Genomic DNA, 16,823 nt, shown 5'->3' on the forward strand with positions numbered 1-16,823 from the left:
GAAAAACCGATTTCAGAAAATGGATTTTGAGGGCAGCATCACACATCGTGGGTCTGTGCTTTCAAGAGCAAATGTTGCATCAACACTAATCCAGCAGAAAAGGGATTACGGTTAATGCTTGGAGCGGGATCATTACACAGCAATTATCAAACTACATTTCAATTCACATTCATTTATGCATATTTTATGCACGTTGGCAATTCATGTATTCGTATTATTTGGGTGAGAAAATATATTTGAAAGTCCTGAAATATTTAAAAATTCCCAGTTTCTCCAGGGGATAATGAAATTTCTACACGTTCCCATTTTCCTGGACATTAGACACCACTTGCTGGTGGTCACACATGGGACTTTGAAATTGGCATATAACTTACCTGCTTTTTACTGTTGCGCTGAGTCATGTCCGTAAAACGGATTCGGTCATCACGGCTAAGTTTACTTTTAACAATGTGATACATGTGGGCAGCACGCTTGTTCAGCACACGTTCCTCGAACTGTTCGTACGTCTCATCCACTTGCTGCTGCATCTCCTCACCCTGAAAACAATGCCCAACATTCACAAGTCAGCTACATCACACAGCTTCCCACTACTTAACACAAATGCCATTGAAAGGCCAGTCCAGCTCAGAACCTAATTAGGGAACATGAACTGAACCATTAGCAAAAGCCTTCATCAGAAACAGCTACAGAACTACTCATAAATTAAAACGGCCAATCTTTTTTTTTATTTTTTTAAAGTGATTTTTCATCAATTGCTGAGATTCCAGTCATCACTTAAAATTTGTGCGATTACCACGAGATGCTGGAAAACCTAGGGAATGCTTAAATGCCTGCTGACCCGCATTGAGCAGAGTACAGACACAAACATTGAAATAAATTGTTTGGACCATCTTGCTGCCAATTTTTTAGAAGTGGAAATGTATTCAACAAAAAATCAGTGCCCAACCGCATTGACAATATTTTTGTTTGATTGTCTCAATAATCCTTCATACCTGCCAACGTTTGGAGAGTGAGTGTTTAATAAGGAAATAAGTAATAGAAGACACCCCTATTTCATCTCCTTAATATGCCTACTTTTCATGTAATTTATTTAAATATCAACTGTAAATCAGGGTCTGCTTTCAGCAACCAAAGCCCAAATTTTCTAATACAAGTTGGGGCAATCAGAGCATTTTGTTCACCAAGAGGCCTACTTGTACTGAAGATTTACCTGGAAGACTATAATTTTTCCAGCACCTGATCTCAGCAAACAATTCCAATTTAAAGAGCCTGAGATGCCCAGATTTTTAATCGGAATCCATCGCAAAGTCGATGGTGCAGTGGGCAGCCTAAAATTGAGCTCTGCAGAAAACAGAAAAGCTAACAAATGTATACTTATGCCGGTAAATTACAAAACACCTCAATTGGTTGAAAATATGCATGCTTGGTCATATAATAGGGATGCAGTTTTAGAAATTCCATGCTTATGCAGATGCTCACCTCATATAGATCACCCGTAATAATAAATGATCATTGTGAGTACCATGCCTAGGTCTTGCTATGAACAATTTATTTTGAACGTAAATAATAGGGCAATATTCTTTATATGCCCTCCTCACCTACTAGAATTACTTTTATTCTAAGCTACAACATGCTCATCAGACACACAGCTTCAAAACACCCCGAGTTAAATGGAAACACCCTATAATAACGGGATCCAAAAGGCTGCACTTCCAAAGTCAGTTGCACTCAATCCACAGAAAACTCATCAGGAATATTTTATCATTTATATTTTAATTTCTGCATTACAAAGCTTGAAACCTCATTTTGACACCAATTTTAGTCAATTACATGATCTCTAGGTCATGCTTTGAGGCTTCAAGCTTTGATGCTCATTTTCTGGTTTACCAAGTGAGTCGCAATGCAGCATAGAAGAGTTGGCTTCTAGGTTGAAAATAGAAAAGGATGCACCCCCCGCCCTCCAGGAATGCATTTCCTAGTGCAGAGGAGAGTGATTTCCCAACCGGGGGATGCGCATTGCTGTAAAAATGAGCCCCCTTTTCTGAAAATGCAACTACATGAAAACCCTTGAGAGGAAAGGTGGACCACAGAAGGTACAATGATTGACATGAAAATGAAAAGAGCTGCATTGATATGTGACCTCCCTCGTGCATGCTTATTTTATTATGTGTGTATCACCAGCAGACATAGCTTAGCTGCTCTTTTCAATTGGAATTTCTTTCCTCTTTCAGATTCTTTTCACTCCAATTTACTGTAAGCGGTTCATCAATATTAATTTCCCTCTTCTCTCTTACTCTCCTGAGTCAGTGTCTCTTTATTTTTTTTTTAAGGTAATCTACCGGTTAAGGTAGGTTTTTGGATGGACACAACTACCAAACAAATATTTCATTACTCCTAACAAAACACAAAATCCATCATCCTACTCTATATCAGGTCCCTCTTCATCTGTGAGTACTTTCTTCCTCCCTCCATCCCGCCCAAACATATCAAAGTTTTCACGAGTCTTTTCTTAACATCCTTACTCAACGTCCACGTCATCAACTCCCTCCTACTTGTGAAAGCCTCTTTGCCTAGCGCAATTCTTCTCCTTACGTCCCTACTACGAGGGTCATCCGGAAAGTAGTACCCGTTCGTGAAATAAAGACACAAAAGTAAATATTAACAAACATAAAAAATTTTATTTGAAAGAGGATACTTTAAACTACTTCTCAACATAATCTCCAAGCAAATTAAGGCATTTGTCATAACGTGTGACAAGTTTCTGTATTCCTGCTGCATAGTCCTTCGCCGCCAGCTCATTGAGATACGCGAGGGACGCATCTTGCACAAATTTTTGCATAATGCAGATGGTGTTTAACAATTTCATGAACAATTGTTCGAGAAACATTGGGAAAATGCTCACAGATGTCATCAATTGTGACGCGCCGATCGTTCCTCACGAATTCGTCAACTGAGCTCACCAGTTGGTCTGTAATGACAGACGGTCTCTCCGAACGCTCATCGTCGTGTGTGTTCCCCCTCCCCATGTTGAAGTTGCGACACCACCGCCGAACAGACGACTCGTCCATTACATTGTCTCCATACACCTCCTTTAATTGGCGATGAATATCACATGGGCGAACGTTTCTTGCATTGAGGAATTTAATCACTGCCCTCACTTCACAACTGGCGGCGTTCTCAATTTTTTTAAACATTGTAAACAATCACAGAAACAACACAGGCAATGCTAGCGTCACGCAACTTGGCTCAGAGAAGGCAGACAAGCCACTGAAGCTATCTGACCTCGTCCAGCGGCTACTCGCGTCGTTAGCACTTCATGCGGCACGAACGGGTACTACTTTCCGGATGACCCTCGTACTTTGACCGTGTTGGTCCAAAACACTACCGAGATACATAAACTGTTCTACCTGCTCTAGTTTTTGGCCTCCTATTTTAATGTTAAGCTTGCCCTTTTTCTTTCTAGAAAATCGCATAACCTTTGTTTTATTAATGTTGATTCTCATCCCATACCTGTCGCACTGAATTTCCAATTCACTCAGCAATGCTTGCAGCCCCTTAGCTGACTGACAAACTAAAGCTTGGTCATCAACAAACCCAACTGATTTTACGAATTCCCCGCCCACCTTCATTCCTACCTCCAGTTCTTCCCATGCCTCTTTGATCATGTCCTCTGCATACAGGTTGAACAGCAACGGTGATAATGGGCAACCCTGCCTTACACTGCTACCTAACACTGCCCATCCTGACTCCCCGTTTCCCACCCGCACCTCAGCAGTCTGAGACATGTACAGGTTGCGGATTAGCCTCCCTTCCCTCCAATCTATTCCTATTTTCTGCAATATACTCATTAGTTTTTCCCAATTCACTCTATCAAACGCTTTTTCGAAATATACGAAACAAGCAAATACCTCCTGGTTGTGTTCTATATTCCTCTCGATTAATAATCTCATTACTGCAATGGCATCACGAGTACCTCTCCCCTTCCTAAACCCAAACTGATCATCCCCTAAGTAATCATTTGCCCTACTCTCTATCCTTTTGTTTATGATCCTGAGAACAACATTAGCTGCGTGGGATATCAAACTAATTGTCCTATAGTCCTCACATGATGTGGCCTTTACCTTTTTCGGAATAGGAACTAAAACTGATGTCACACAGTCTTCCGGCCAGATTCCTTCCTCATAAATACTATGGATCAGCCCATATAGCCTCTTCCTCCCACATTTTCCTACGCATTTTAAAAGTTCCACGGGAATATTATCTACCCCCACGGCCTTATTTAGTTTCATCTCCCTTAATGCCCTTTCTATCTCATTGTCTAGTATGCCTGGACCTAAGCTGTCTTCCTCTACGTCTTTTTCTTTTTCAATGTCTAACTTTGTTGGTCTGAGTTCTTTACTATACAGCTCTTCCATATACTCCTTCCATCTCTCTTGTCTCTTCCCTGCGTCAACTATTACCTTACCCGCCTTATCTCTAACTGTTAGCATAGCTCTTCCTTTCTTGCTTCCCGATAACGATTTAACTTTGCTGTACAGTGCACCGATTTCACCCTTCCTCTTTAGGCTTTCCATATCCTCACACTGCGTCTTCCACCATGCTTCCTTTGCTTTATTTGTTGCCCGCCTAAATTTATTGTTCAATTCTTTGTACTTCATTTTGCCTAATTCTGTATTTATATTCTTCCATTTTTGCCGGTCATCCATCTTTGTAATCATCTCATCCGTGATCCATGGTTTCCTAGTCCTTTAACCGTTAACGGTTCCAATAGTGTCTTTTGCGGCTTTAGACAACCCTTTCTTGATCATTTCCCATTTTTGTTCGATAGTACTGAGCCCTTTACCATCCTCCATGATTTTCTCTACCGCCTGTTTGTATTCCTTCCTTTTCAACCCATTTAATGCTTTTACATTCCATTTTCTAACTCGCCGCCCCTGCCTTATCTTTATGAAACGTACGCTACATTTCATAACAACTAAATTGTGGTCTGAGTCCGCATCTGCTCCCAGGAAGCTGTGGGAATTTATCACACTGTTCCTAAACCTGTGTCTAACCAGGATATAATCTAGCTGATATCTTCCTGAGTCACCTGGCATTTTCCATGTATACCTGCGTCTTTTGTGGTGTCTAAACCTAGTGTTGGTGATGACTAACCCCCGTCTCTTGCAGAACTCAACTGCTTTCTCCCCGCAGTCATTCCTCGTGCCTAAACCGTAGTCCCCCACCTCATCACCATCTCTTCCTTCGCCTACCGTCGCATTCCAATCCGCAATCACTATCAAATGTTTCCCTGCAGGAACACACGCAATCATGTCCTCTAACTGATCGTACATCCCATCGACCTCTTCTTCCTTATGGTTGCTCGGTGGCATGTATACCTGAATAATAACTAAGTTCGTCGGTTCTGCTTTTATCTCCACTAGTAGTATTCTATCCGTTACCTGCTCTATGTTGACTACGCTTCTTCCTACCTCTTCATTTAATACTATGGCAACCCCTCGTTGGCTCTCGTCCCCACCGCTGTATATTATTCTGTAATTATCACTCCAGTAATCCCCGCTATCTTTCCATCTCACCTCGCATAGACCTAAAATATCTATATTTCCCCTTTCCATCTCTCGCTTAACATTCTCCAATTTCCCTGTCCTCATCATTGTCCTAACATTCCACGTTCCTATTCTAACTGATGTGGTCTTCTTCTCCTGTGTCTTCTGTCCTGCTGCTGCTTGTTTTCCCTTGCAAAGGTTTCGTGGGATGACGACCGCGGAAGCCTTGCCTCCCCCGCTGCCAGGCACGACACACGGCCGATTGGGCCGAGCCCCGTGGTTGCCAGGACTCAAAATATCTCTATTGTCCATCATATTTTTCTTGGGAATGATAATTGAGGTGGTTTCCTGTTGCCTTCCTCAATAGTGTTTTTAACGTGACACCATCACTTACTGGCCGTCCCACTGGGGTCAGACGCCATTGCAGCTGCCTCACTGAGGAACAGACGCTGCGTGGACTACCTTTCGTCTGGCTCCTAACCTTCGACCTATCTGGCATGGGTGACCCTACCAGGAGCAATTTTTATTGCTCCCGCCAGCACAGCTCTAGGGGTCATCGGAACGCACAAGCCCTTCCACCACGTCAAGGTTGTAGTCCAGGGAGGGCCTCTTTATTTATTATTCTATAAACCCACCTCACCTTTTGCATACATTTTCAGCATCATATTAGGGAAGGTTTCAATGTTCTTCCAGTCTCCGGTAACAACGGTACTTATTTCACATCCGGACAGCGCTATACCCCACACATACATTCTAAGGAATTTTTTTCTTTCACTAGCATGAGCATGCTTTTCTTCATATAAAATGTGTTCTTATCTCATTGGATTTGACTTTTAATGTCCTTTATGCCCATGCATATGTTCTTAATTTACAGCCTAAATAGTATATTACCAAACATTTCCCAATTCTCCTCCTCCTATTCCTATCCCCTTGTTTTCGTCTCTTCTGACTGATCACCACTGCCTCCAAATTTTGTTTACTATCAAATTATACACGGCTAATACCCTCTCATTATTGCCAGCATCCTTCCGAGTTCCTCTCCATTTTGATGGCTCTTTAACATTGCAGATCATTATCGTATCATCTTCCTAGTAATTAGTTTGCAGATCATTATCGTATCATCTTCCTAGTGATTAGATTTCATCATAACCTTCAGCTTAACGATCTTGCATTTCTTTGCATCAGAGGACGCGAAGGAGCTTATCAACAGGATAGACGGTCATCTTTATTTTGAGGCGAGTAGGGAGTCTCCTCTACCACCTGACCAAAACAAGGAGCGTACTTATCCATTGATTCCAAACAGGAAACGTATTGATGCAGCTCAGTTTTGGAGCAGAGAGCTTTCTAAATTCTTCACAGGTATGGATAGTTCTGGTATTATTATCCTTAAACGGCTTCAACTCCACTCATCAACAGAGACTTAATCCAGCGGAGCTTAATGGATTTTCATGAAAAACTTCATTATCACTTTGTATTTCCTAGGCATGTTTGATTTTTTTTTAAATGTCCTCAGGAAATTATCTCATTTACAAAAATGAAGTGTGCACACAAAATCTGCAATTGGTGTACTCTGGATTGCCGATGAATTAACTTTTGGTATGAACTTCATTAATGCAGGAGCCCACTGTTAAATCATTTCAACAAAAAATTGAAGACCTTTTGTTCTTTTCTGCCCCAATTCCATTGGACTTCATGAAAGTTTTCTCAGATTGTTATGTAACATCAAAACTTAATTCAGCTCATCTCTGGCCCTCCCTGATCCAATTGCCAGGTATGTTCTTCTCCTTCATTTTAAGTCTTCCAACTCCTAATATGGATAAATTCTGGAGATGAGCAGAAACACCAGTAACAGTGTTGCATTTTGAGAGCTTGGTTACTGAACTCTCATATAATTTCATTATGGTCTTTGGCTCCTGCAAATGCTGTTGTGGCATTATTTTACTTCATGGGTCAAATATATAAATCCAATTTGAATTTTTAATGATTTGTGAAAATGTCATCGGAAAAGGACCCATCTTTAAATGTTTTTAATAAGTTTAATCTATATTGTAAACGCCACTGCGTAAGGAAATCCCAGCCTAAATTTTCAAGCAAAGTAGTTAAGCTACTGCGTTGGTCATAACAATTTTGGACAAATCCAGCCCCCCTCCACTGAACTCAATCCAATTCGGATATCAAATTTATCTCTTGAGGATCCCATATACTGGCAGCACACTCTAGGTGGGGCCTGACTAGGGCAAGAAAACATCGTTCCTTCACTTTTTCGTCAAATTTACCCAGCACTCTTTTTACAAATCCCAATTTTTTATTGGCACAACCGCATATTTCCTGCATGTGCTTTCCCCAGGACAAATTGTGAGCAATAGTTACATCCAAGTATTCAAAGGAATCTACCCTTGCGATTTCTGTTTGTTTCACGTTGTAACTAAATGGGGGAGTGTTACTCTTTTCCCAAAAATGTATCACTGCGCATTTTTTCAAATTAAATTCCAATTGCCATATATCGCACCAAGTCTGGATTGCATTTAGGTAGTTAGCTAACGTGACTCTGTCTTCGCGTCTTTGAATGTCCCCATAAATCACCGCATTGTCGGCAAAAAGATGGAGCCAGCTATTAACCACAAGTAAAATGGATGCGGAACCTTGCATCCTGAAATTTATTTATCATGAGGCATAATGTACTCCTCTCATTATTTTAAAGGAAATAGGTGGTGACATACATTCAAATTACATTTATGCACAAAATTTAACATCTACATGCAGCTTCCATATAGACATTTGCATCTTTGCTTAAATATATTCACATAGTTTGGGAAGGGTTCATGCAGTTTTGCAGGTAGACTGCTTCAGCTAATGATTGTTTTGGTTAAGAAGGTAAATTTTTCATATAACTACTTAGCATATGGCATTTCACCTTGTACTTATGATCATTTCTCCCCATAAAGCAAAGATTTTCCACGTCCTTCCTTGAACGTCCCTCATAAGTACGTATGTGGACCAATCCACAAGGCCTGCTTCTTTTTCTCTTAATCAGTAAAAATTACCAGCCCAGTATTTTTAATTTTTCTGCCATACACCGTCCTTCTGTGCTTCCCCAATACATACCTAGCAGCCTTTCTTTGTACCTTCTCCGGTTTTGTAATTATCCCTACTTCATGCGGGTCCCATACTCGTGATGAGTACTCTAAAATTGGTGCCCTTACACTACACCTTTCCCTAAGTTACTCTACTGTTCCCGTTAAGGTTTCTCATCACTCCATGCAATGTTTGGAAAGCATTATCAGCCTTGAGTTCTTCATTAAGTCCCAACCTAAACCCTTGGTTTCACAAGCAACTAAGTATTTATTGCTATCACATTTAGGGATAACATTTTCAGAGAATTTACTGTCCCTAACATAGACTTTACATTTAAGTTTTAAAAATTTACCTATGAACTTAGCCCACAATTCCTACATATGTACACATTTGTACAAATATTTTCTGATTGGACTGTGCTATCTGTTTAACAGCATGTGCTCACTGAAATACGGAGTTCAGCAGAAAAAGAGAGAAAGGAAGGTAGAGGCGAGTTCTGTGGGAAAGAGAGGACTGACCGGAGAAATTGACACCCATAGTGAGCACTCACGTGAACAGATGCAGGAAACTCGTAGTCTTCATGCCACGGCGTTGTCGCACCCCTCTCTGAAATGGCACCTGGTGTCTGGGCATGGTGGGCTCCCTCCTCATATCCCATGTTAGCCATTGGTGGATTATTCTGAAATGCATAAACAATCAAGTTGATATGCACTTCTCACAATTGATGGAACACATATTGAGTGGAATCAACAATTATAATTTAAAAAATTTGTTGCAAAATAAACAATCATACTATTGCTAAGTAACCAACTGCTGATATTATGTGTCATGCAATCGAACCCAGCATATAGCAGCAGAACTATACAATAAATGATGTGAAAAACTAAATATATAATAAATGGGGGTGTGCAAAGCAATGATTTTCTCAGTGAATCAATTTGCAAATAGAATATTAAATGATTCTTCACAAATGACACAGTTTCAGGCGTAACATGGTGGAAATCCTTCATGATGAAAGAAGACACTTTGCTCTTCCACATTGAAATTTCCTGTGTGAAAGTGTCTTCTTCCATCGATTCTTAACAAATCTTCAATCTAATCAGCCACTTTTTAATCAAGTACATTAAGTTAACTAATAATTGATAAAGTATGCAATCAAGTATGAAGACATTACATTCAGCAAGAACCAATTCACTGAGTAAATAACCAATCTATAGTGTATTACAACAATACAGGAATATGGTGGTCTAGTGGATAGAGTGCTGGACTATTGACCAGTTATTTGCATTCAATTGCTGGTGTTGCCTCAGCTTCACCCAAGCTGAGTGAATTCTTAGGGTAGCAGTTCTTCAAGGGATACCACTAGCAGCACAAGGAAAGGAACTGCCCTCCTCCCCCAACCTACCAAACCAAACTTCGGGTAGATTACAGTGATGGTGATACAACAATCCACCCGACAACCACTTCACTCTTTTTTTTTAGCCAAACTAATGTAGGAATGCATTGACAATACAGGCATTTTGTTAGCTTGGGAAATATAAAAATTGATCTTATTTCGAGGACATTACATGTTTGAACAAGTTTATACCAGGTTATATTCACATGGATATTGACTGAGGGAGTTCAAAATGACAAGGAATGATTGGCAGTGTCATTACAGATATTAGGTGCATAACAATATGCATTTAAACCCCTTACATGCACTTTTATAGGTTATCCAGGAAAAAATGTAAAATGGAGAGAAATGGAATTAAGGTAAAAAGGAGAATTTTTATTTTTACATGCTTAATTTCTTAAGCCACTGTATATAGTGTTTCATCATCACCACTTAAATCAATTGGAATTACTCCATCAAAATAAACATAAAACCCTGCCTTCGTAAAGCAGTCATATGTCGTAGAATCCTTAAATTGCTTCCATAATATGTATTGTTAAGCATTCAGGACAATCATTCTTTGATAGATCACCTTTCAAGAGGCAACTATACCTAAATCCAGTGGTTTGAGTCTCAGTCTCGAGGCTCACTAATACAGCTAGCAGGGATAAATTGTAACTTTCCATTTCTCAAGTGCAGATTTGGAGGAATGGCTTAACACTGATCGGTAAACAGCAGAATTTTCCTTTTTTAAGCATCCAGAGCATGAAGCTCATCCTTAAATATTTCTGAGGCCATCCATGCTTAGAATATGCTATATATCCCGTGGGCAACGTTCTCATACAGTTGACCCAGGATGTACCTACGACTCTATGATTTACCAGGCACTAGTGGAGGGAGCTTCTCATTTCCTTCATTGGCTCCATTTTCCTAATTGAGGCAAACTTAACATGTGGAAGTCTGAGCTACCCCCTTCACTCAATCAGTGCAAACAATTGCCCAGCTTCAAAATTGTTAGCAAAAAATCAAATTACTTTTTGATGCGATGAAGCAAGTTTCAATACTTTTTTATTATCCAGGAGCAAATCACCGTTATATCTTTCACATGGCGGCAGGGCACATGATCCCAGTCGTCAGTTTTCTTCCTCATATTTTCGAGTTAAGTGCGATATGAATGGTCTCCCCCCAAGTGTTCTTTCAATGGAGATATATTACTAAACTAACTCCAAGTCGTACAATAATGTATTCAATTCATTGCACGAACTTTTCCTTGCAGACTGAGATTACGAGTTTAGTTCACATTTCCATCACTAGTGACGGCTATTGCTTAGTAATGCAATTGATTAGAGTTTGATACCATTTACCAGAACTGAACACAAGAATGAAGCAAAGAACTAAATCAGCTCAGTAACCAAATAAATATGGCTTCAGAATATTAACGTAAGCTTTTGCATAATTTCTACCTGAAAATATACATATTAAAGGAACTCTTGACATATTTCACAAACCCCAGTTAATGGAGGCTGGCAGTAACAATGTTAAATTACCTCAATGAATAGTCCCATGCATATTAAGTGCCAATGAATGAGAGAAGAGACATCCCACGTACCTGGTCATATCCCATATTCTCCATAGGAGGCAGGTTCTCTGTCACCGGCTCCAGGGGCATCACATTATCAACTGCCACAGGCCCATTTTCCATCACTTTGGGATCAGCTTCTCCCACAACCAGGTCCAGGGTCCCAGAAACAATCCCTTGGCCTTCCACCACACTTGCAGCCAGTGCCGCCAAGTCTGGCGCCTCTCCCGTCACTTGCTGCTCTAGGATTGAGTGAACCTTAGGGAGGAGAGGATAATGCATACAGCTTCACTTGCACCGCAAAGACCATGATCCTAAGTCAGAGAGAGTGCTCTCACCACCACGGTTTACTCTCAGCTTCCTCCTAAGTATTTTAAAAATCTTTTCAACCAATACTTTCAATTGAAAGAAATTCTAATGGCTCTATTAAAACCTTTTCAGGTATTGAACCACAGATCCTTATGCGATTTGACTAATCAAAATTAATTAAGCATTCAAGTGCATTAAGAAGCTGGCTTGGTGAGAAAACAGTCGCTTTCACTCAGCAACCCTTCTCCTGCAATCAGCACTACAAAGGTGCAGCATGAAGGATTGTGCTTCCATCCAGGAACTTGGCACCAGGTTCAGCTGCCGCAAGCATGAATATATCAGAGAAGTTTGGATGTGGAGGGGACTTGGGAAGACCGGGCCATTAAATTTGAGTCGGTGGCCGACGGAGCAAAAGACATTATTCTCGATACTTTCTGAGGAGAAAAACTTGCTTCATGATCCCCCAGAAGTAAAGCAAAAAAGTTATTAAATGGCCTGGGAAGCATTAGGGTGGAGTTTCCACCAGAACGCAGTTAGTGAGAGTGAATATTCCCCCATAGCACACAGAATCCAGCGGAAAACCACAACCATCAAGGCGAACATTGGATGCCTCACCTAATGAACATACCCTCCCCCCTAGGTTCTGCCCCTATGCATTTGGAGGAAGCTGCAGCAGCAAGGGCATTCGAGGAGGAACTACAATTAAAGTGTGAATGATGGGGCATCATTTGGCAGCCCTAGCACAAGGATACACTTCAGGGACTTCCACCAAGATACTACTACTTATAGGAGTGGCCGTCTCTTTGATCGCAGAAAAAGAGCACATTTGGACCTAATCATAGGTAAAACATTTTCACTTGGGATGATGACTGGGGATAGATTTTAACCAAGAGGTGGGAAGCAGTGGTATGACATGTTACAGGCTTTAAGTGTAGGTGCTGAAATCCACGCTAATAATGTAAAACCACCTATTTGCACTTTTCTAGGGGCCCCAGGAAAAAAGTATATAAAGCTGGAGAATGAAAATAGCAGGAAAAGGAGAATTTTCATCTTTAAATTCTTAATTTCTTAAGTCATTATCTGCAGTACCTTCAACAGTACTAAACTGGAATTACTTTATCACAATCAACATAAAATCTTATCTTCCTAAAGCAGTCATATAATGTAGAATCATTAACTTCCTTCCAAGCCCATGATATGTCGTGTAAAGCATTCAGGACATTTAATTTGATTGCCTTTATATTTCAACCAAAATCCTGCAGATGTATCAATTTCTGCAGAATCATTCTTCAATAATGCACCTTCCAAAAATGGGATTTCACTGTACGTGGACATATCATTTTTAAGTTATTACTAAGAAACAACTGAGATATGCAAATAAAATTTATTTTCAATATTAATTGATCCTTATGTACATAACGTTGTAAATTACAGGTATTAATGTGGATTTGTTTTCTTTCGGGAAGCCACAGAATGAAGCAACTCGCAGTTGGGAGAAGATAGAGGCTTGAAGTGAGAGAAAGTTCCTTCATTTGAAGGGCTACGACGTCTGGCAATCTGCTCGGATGAAATGATGGCTGTTTGTGGAAAAGGAATTTTTAAACTGGCCTTATGTCCCTCACAGGCGATCCAACGAGTGAAAGACCATCCCTCATGAAAAATGCCGCCAGAGTGAAGAATGTGTTCACACCTTGTACTGGCTTCTCTTTACTTTTCATTTCTACTGTTATTTTAAGATTCTTATCGCTTTCTTGTGCATTTTATAGGATAAATTTTAAAAATTATGCACAGCTTCAACCTATTGGACCACCATCCAAATGATGAGACAAATCGAATGAGACTAATCTTAATTAGTACGGCAGTGTGTGGAAAATCATTCACGAAGAATTGCACGATTCAAAGGTGTCCAGATGCAGGGTTCCAAGACTTCTGACTCTTTTACACTAGTAAACATGGGCAGCAATCAAAGCAATGTGGCTTTGAATTTTTGCACCTACACCCTATTCTCCTGATCTTGCCACAGGGAACCTTTTTTTATTCCTATAATTACATCATTCAAGAAGTGGAACTATGGTTTTCAATGCAATCTGCAGATTTCTACAATGACAACCTCCAAAGAGTCCAGAAACGCTCGGGAAAATAACTCTGGATTGTGACTATCCAGAGAAGTCTTAAGAATAAGAAATGAAAATTAAGTTGCTATCTTGATTATTATTCAGTGATAATTAAAAGTTAATGATATCCCCTTGTACATTCAGATGAGGGACATCGATAAGACTCCTACATTTTTCAGAAGGTGCAAAGAAATGGGGTCACAGATAACTCAGGCTACTCCGGAAGCCAGCAAGTAATATATTTCAAAGTATGCCACATGCAATCATTAAGACAATAGTAAGAGAATAAAACTGACAGTAGAAATGAAAAGTAAAATCATTGAGATAGAAAGAGAAATGTCTTTATTCAGGCAAAATTGAGACCATAAGGTCTCCTCTTCCATTTAACCCTGCAGAGTGGGAACACGATGTGAAAATGGCTGATCTGGCACTCATATTTGCTTCAGGCACAAAATTAAGGAGATGGACGCTTCAAAGGGAGTTTTGCCATCGACACATAACTACGGATGATACATGTATAGCACTACAACACCCAGGTGACAGAGGATCAGTCGAAACAGAGGGTTTCTAAAGGTGATCTGGCTCCGAAAGAAGGCAAGGACAGAGAAATCAGCTGACAAGGTGATGGCCATGGGATTTATGGGATGCAGGCAGAATCATATGAATCGATTACTTGCAAAAAATACAAGCGATAGCATTGTGCATCGTTATTGCACCAGTTGAGTGAAGAAAGAAAATGAACATACATGTATGTACACATGTGTAAGCATGCTTGCATGAACATCTGCACAGTTGCAATGGCAGAAATTATTGTATTAAAGTTCAACTTATAACAACATCCAGTGGATTAAATTCCAAATTTGGCCCCAAAGCCTTTCTTTTCATTTTTAAATTTGAAAAACATTGCTTGGCAGAAAATGACTCACGTCGACCGAGGTCATCACTAACACAGATGTTCCTTTTGAGGACCTTCCAAAATCCTACTTTCTGGATAGCTTAAAGAAGTTGGAATAAGGCTTGGGAAAGTAAATCAAGCTAAAAGGAGATTAGGCTGAACCATCTCCTCAAAATAATTTGTTTCTCAGTCTTTCAAAGGACTTATTGAAAAATCCACAACCATTACGTACACCCTGTACTTATATAAAGCATTATCTGTCCGCCGACTCACCTGGTCCGCGTGCAGCTCAGGGATGTCCTTGCTGAAGGCACTGGCATCCATGGTGGAAGGGTCGAGGGTTTGATGCTCAGAGGGGGGTGGCCCTGGCGTTTGTGGGGCAAGGAGGGAGCCACTGGGCATGACGGGGAGGGGGAGTTGGGCCTGCTGAGGCGTCGGGGGTGGCTGGCCATCAATCTCCATGTGCTCGATTGAAGAGGGGGGCAACACGGAGGCTGGGGGGGCCATGCTGAGGGGAAGCTCCTCGTCAAGCGGCTGCATTGGGTTCTCACTCGGGGGCAGCACTTGCTGCTGCTCGTTTGCCAGCTGAACACCAAGAAGCTGCTGAGCATCCAACTCTGCCTGCTTTGCAGTTGCCTCTTCCAGCATCTTCTTTTGCTGTGGGGAAAGACAGCAGGGTCAATATTCACTTCACTCATACTACCTCTGCAGCCAAGTGATGGCAGTCACAATGGTAGCAGCAAAAGAGCAATTTTATAGAATGTAAATATGCCACAGGGTAGCTTTCTAAATTAGTTTTGATTCTGGAACTGGTAAATTATACCCAGTGACTCTTTGCCTCCTTTTTCACCATGATACTCCCATAGGTATCAGATCAGGTGCTAGATGTTCGACTGGGAAACAATTTATGCATGGGTTTACTGATTATAAGGGATTAACAATTACAGCCGGCAGTTTTCAATATGACATATTATTGTTCTGGAGTGAATGCTAATAGTTATTAGCTTTCTGCATAAAAAATATTTATTTTTCTGTGAATATTGAAAATTATTACAGGTCAAACTAATGAGATGAAAACAAAAGCATGCCCACATAGGTGAACATCAATCACCACCAAGCCCATACACCCTTCCCATTAATCACTCATACAAGCTCGAGCATGGGCCCTTGGCAATAGGATGCTCCTCAGGATGGAGTATTTAATTCCCGAGATCACAAAACCAAGTCCCCATCCTGTGACAGTTGCCCCATTCCATAACTGAGCATTTGACTGAGTAAAACATGCACGAGTAAGTCCCAAGGTCGACCCTTGGCTATACGCCTAGGGCCTTGTGTTGCCACTCTCCCATTTGTCCCATAAAGGTTTACTGCTACTGTCTTGTAGCTGAGTGAATGTGACTTCTGAGATGGCAAAGAAGTTGGACAGTTTATTATCACTTTGTTTTACAATGACACTCAAATGCATTTCATGAACTCCAAAAAGCAGAGCTGGTATCAATGAACAATTTGTGACAAAATTGTGATTTTAGGCTGCTAGACGATATCATCAGGGGATCCACTGCTGTGCAGATCATTTAAAAGTAGAATACACCTGCATCTGTTATTGGGAAAGATGAAATCGAGAGACAGCAGATATCACTTGCTAGCATAGGGTACCGTAAAAGATATACAATATTAAAAGTTTAGCTTGAAGTGGATTCTGAAAACCCCCATCAACATCATCGAATCCCCATTCGAACATTGCCAGAGGTTGTTTGGAGGAATTCAGAAACTAAAAGAATTTAAATACTGTAGTTTCAGGCTTGACTAAGTGGAACTTATCCAATAAAAAACAGCTATGCTGATTCCATTCAATTTTCAATTTTACGAACTGGATTTCAATAAATGGCATAGTTTCATGATACTATGTATTGAAACCCCTGCCATAAAA

At 40.5% G+C, this 16,823-nt stretch overlaps 1 protein-coding gene across 3 annotated transcripts in view; it reads right to left on the minus strand.

Moving 5' to 3' along the window:
• vtd (RAD21 cohesin complex component verthandi) overlaps window positions 1–16,823 on the minus strand; it is a 49,392-nt gene that overhangs the window by 12,486 nt on the left and 20,083 nt on the right. For all 3 annotated transcript variants that reach the window (XM_071594767.1, XM_071594768.1, XM_071594769.1), the window contains exons 10-13: window positions 15,167–15,550; window positions 11,606–11,833; window positions 9,172–9,300; window positions 375–536 (exon numbers count right to left, since the gene is read on the minus strand). In XM_071594767.1, coding sequence (XP_071450868.1) covers window positions 375–536; window positions 9,172–9,300; window positions 11,606–11,833; window positions 15,167–15,550 — 903 coding nt within the window. The remainder of the gene's footprint in view (window positions 1–374; window positions 537–9,171; window positions 9,301–11,605; window positions 11,834–15,166; window positions 15,551–16,823) is intronic.

Source organism: Hetaerina americana, unplaced genomic scaffold (assembly GCF_022747635.1).
Source record: "Hetaerina americana unplaced genomic scaffold, ioHetAmer1.1.p SCAF_7, whole genome shotgun sequence".
NCBI classification, from domain to species: Eukaryota; Metazoa; Arthropoda; class Insecta; order Odonata; family Calopterygidae; genus Hetaerina; species Hetaerina americana.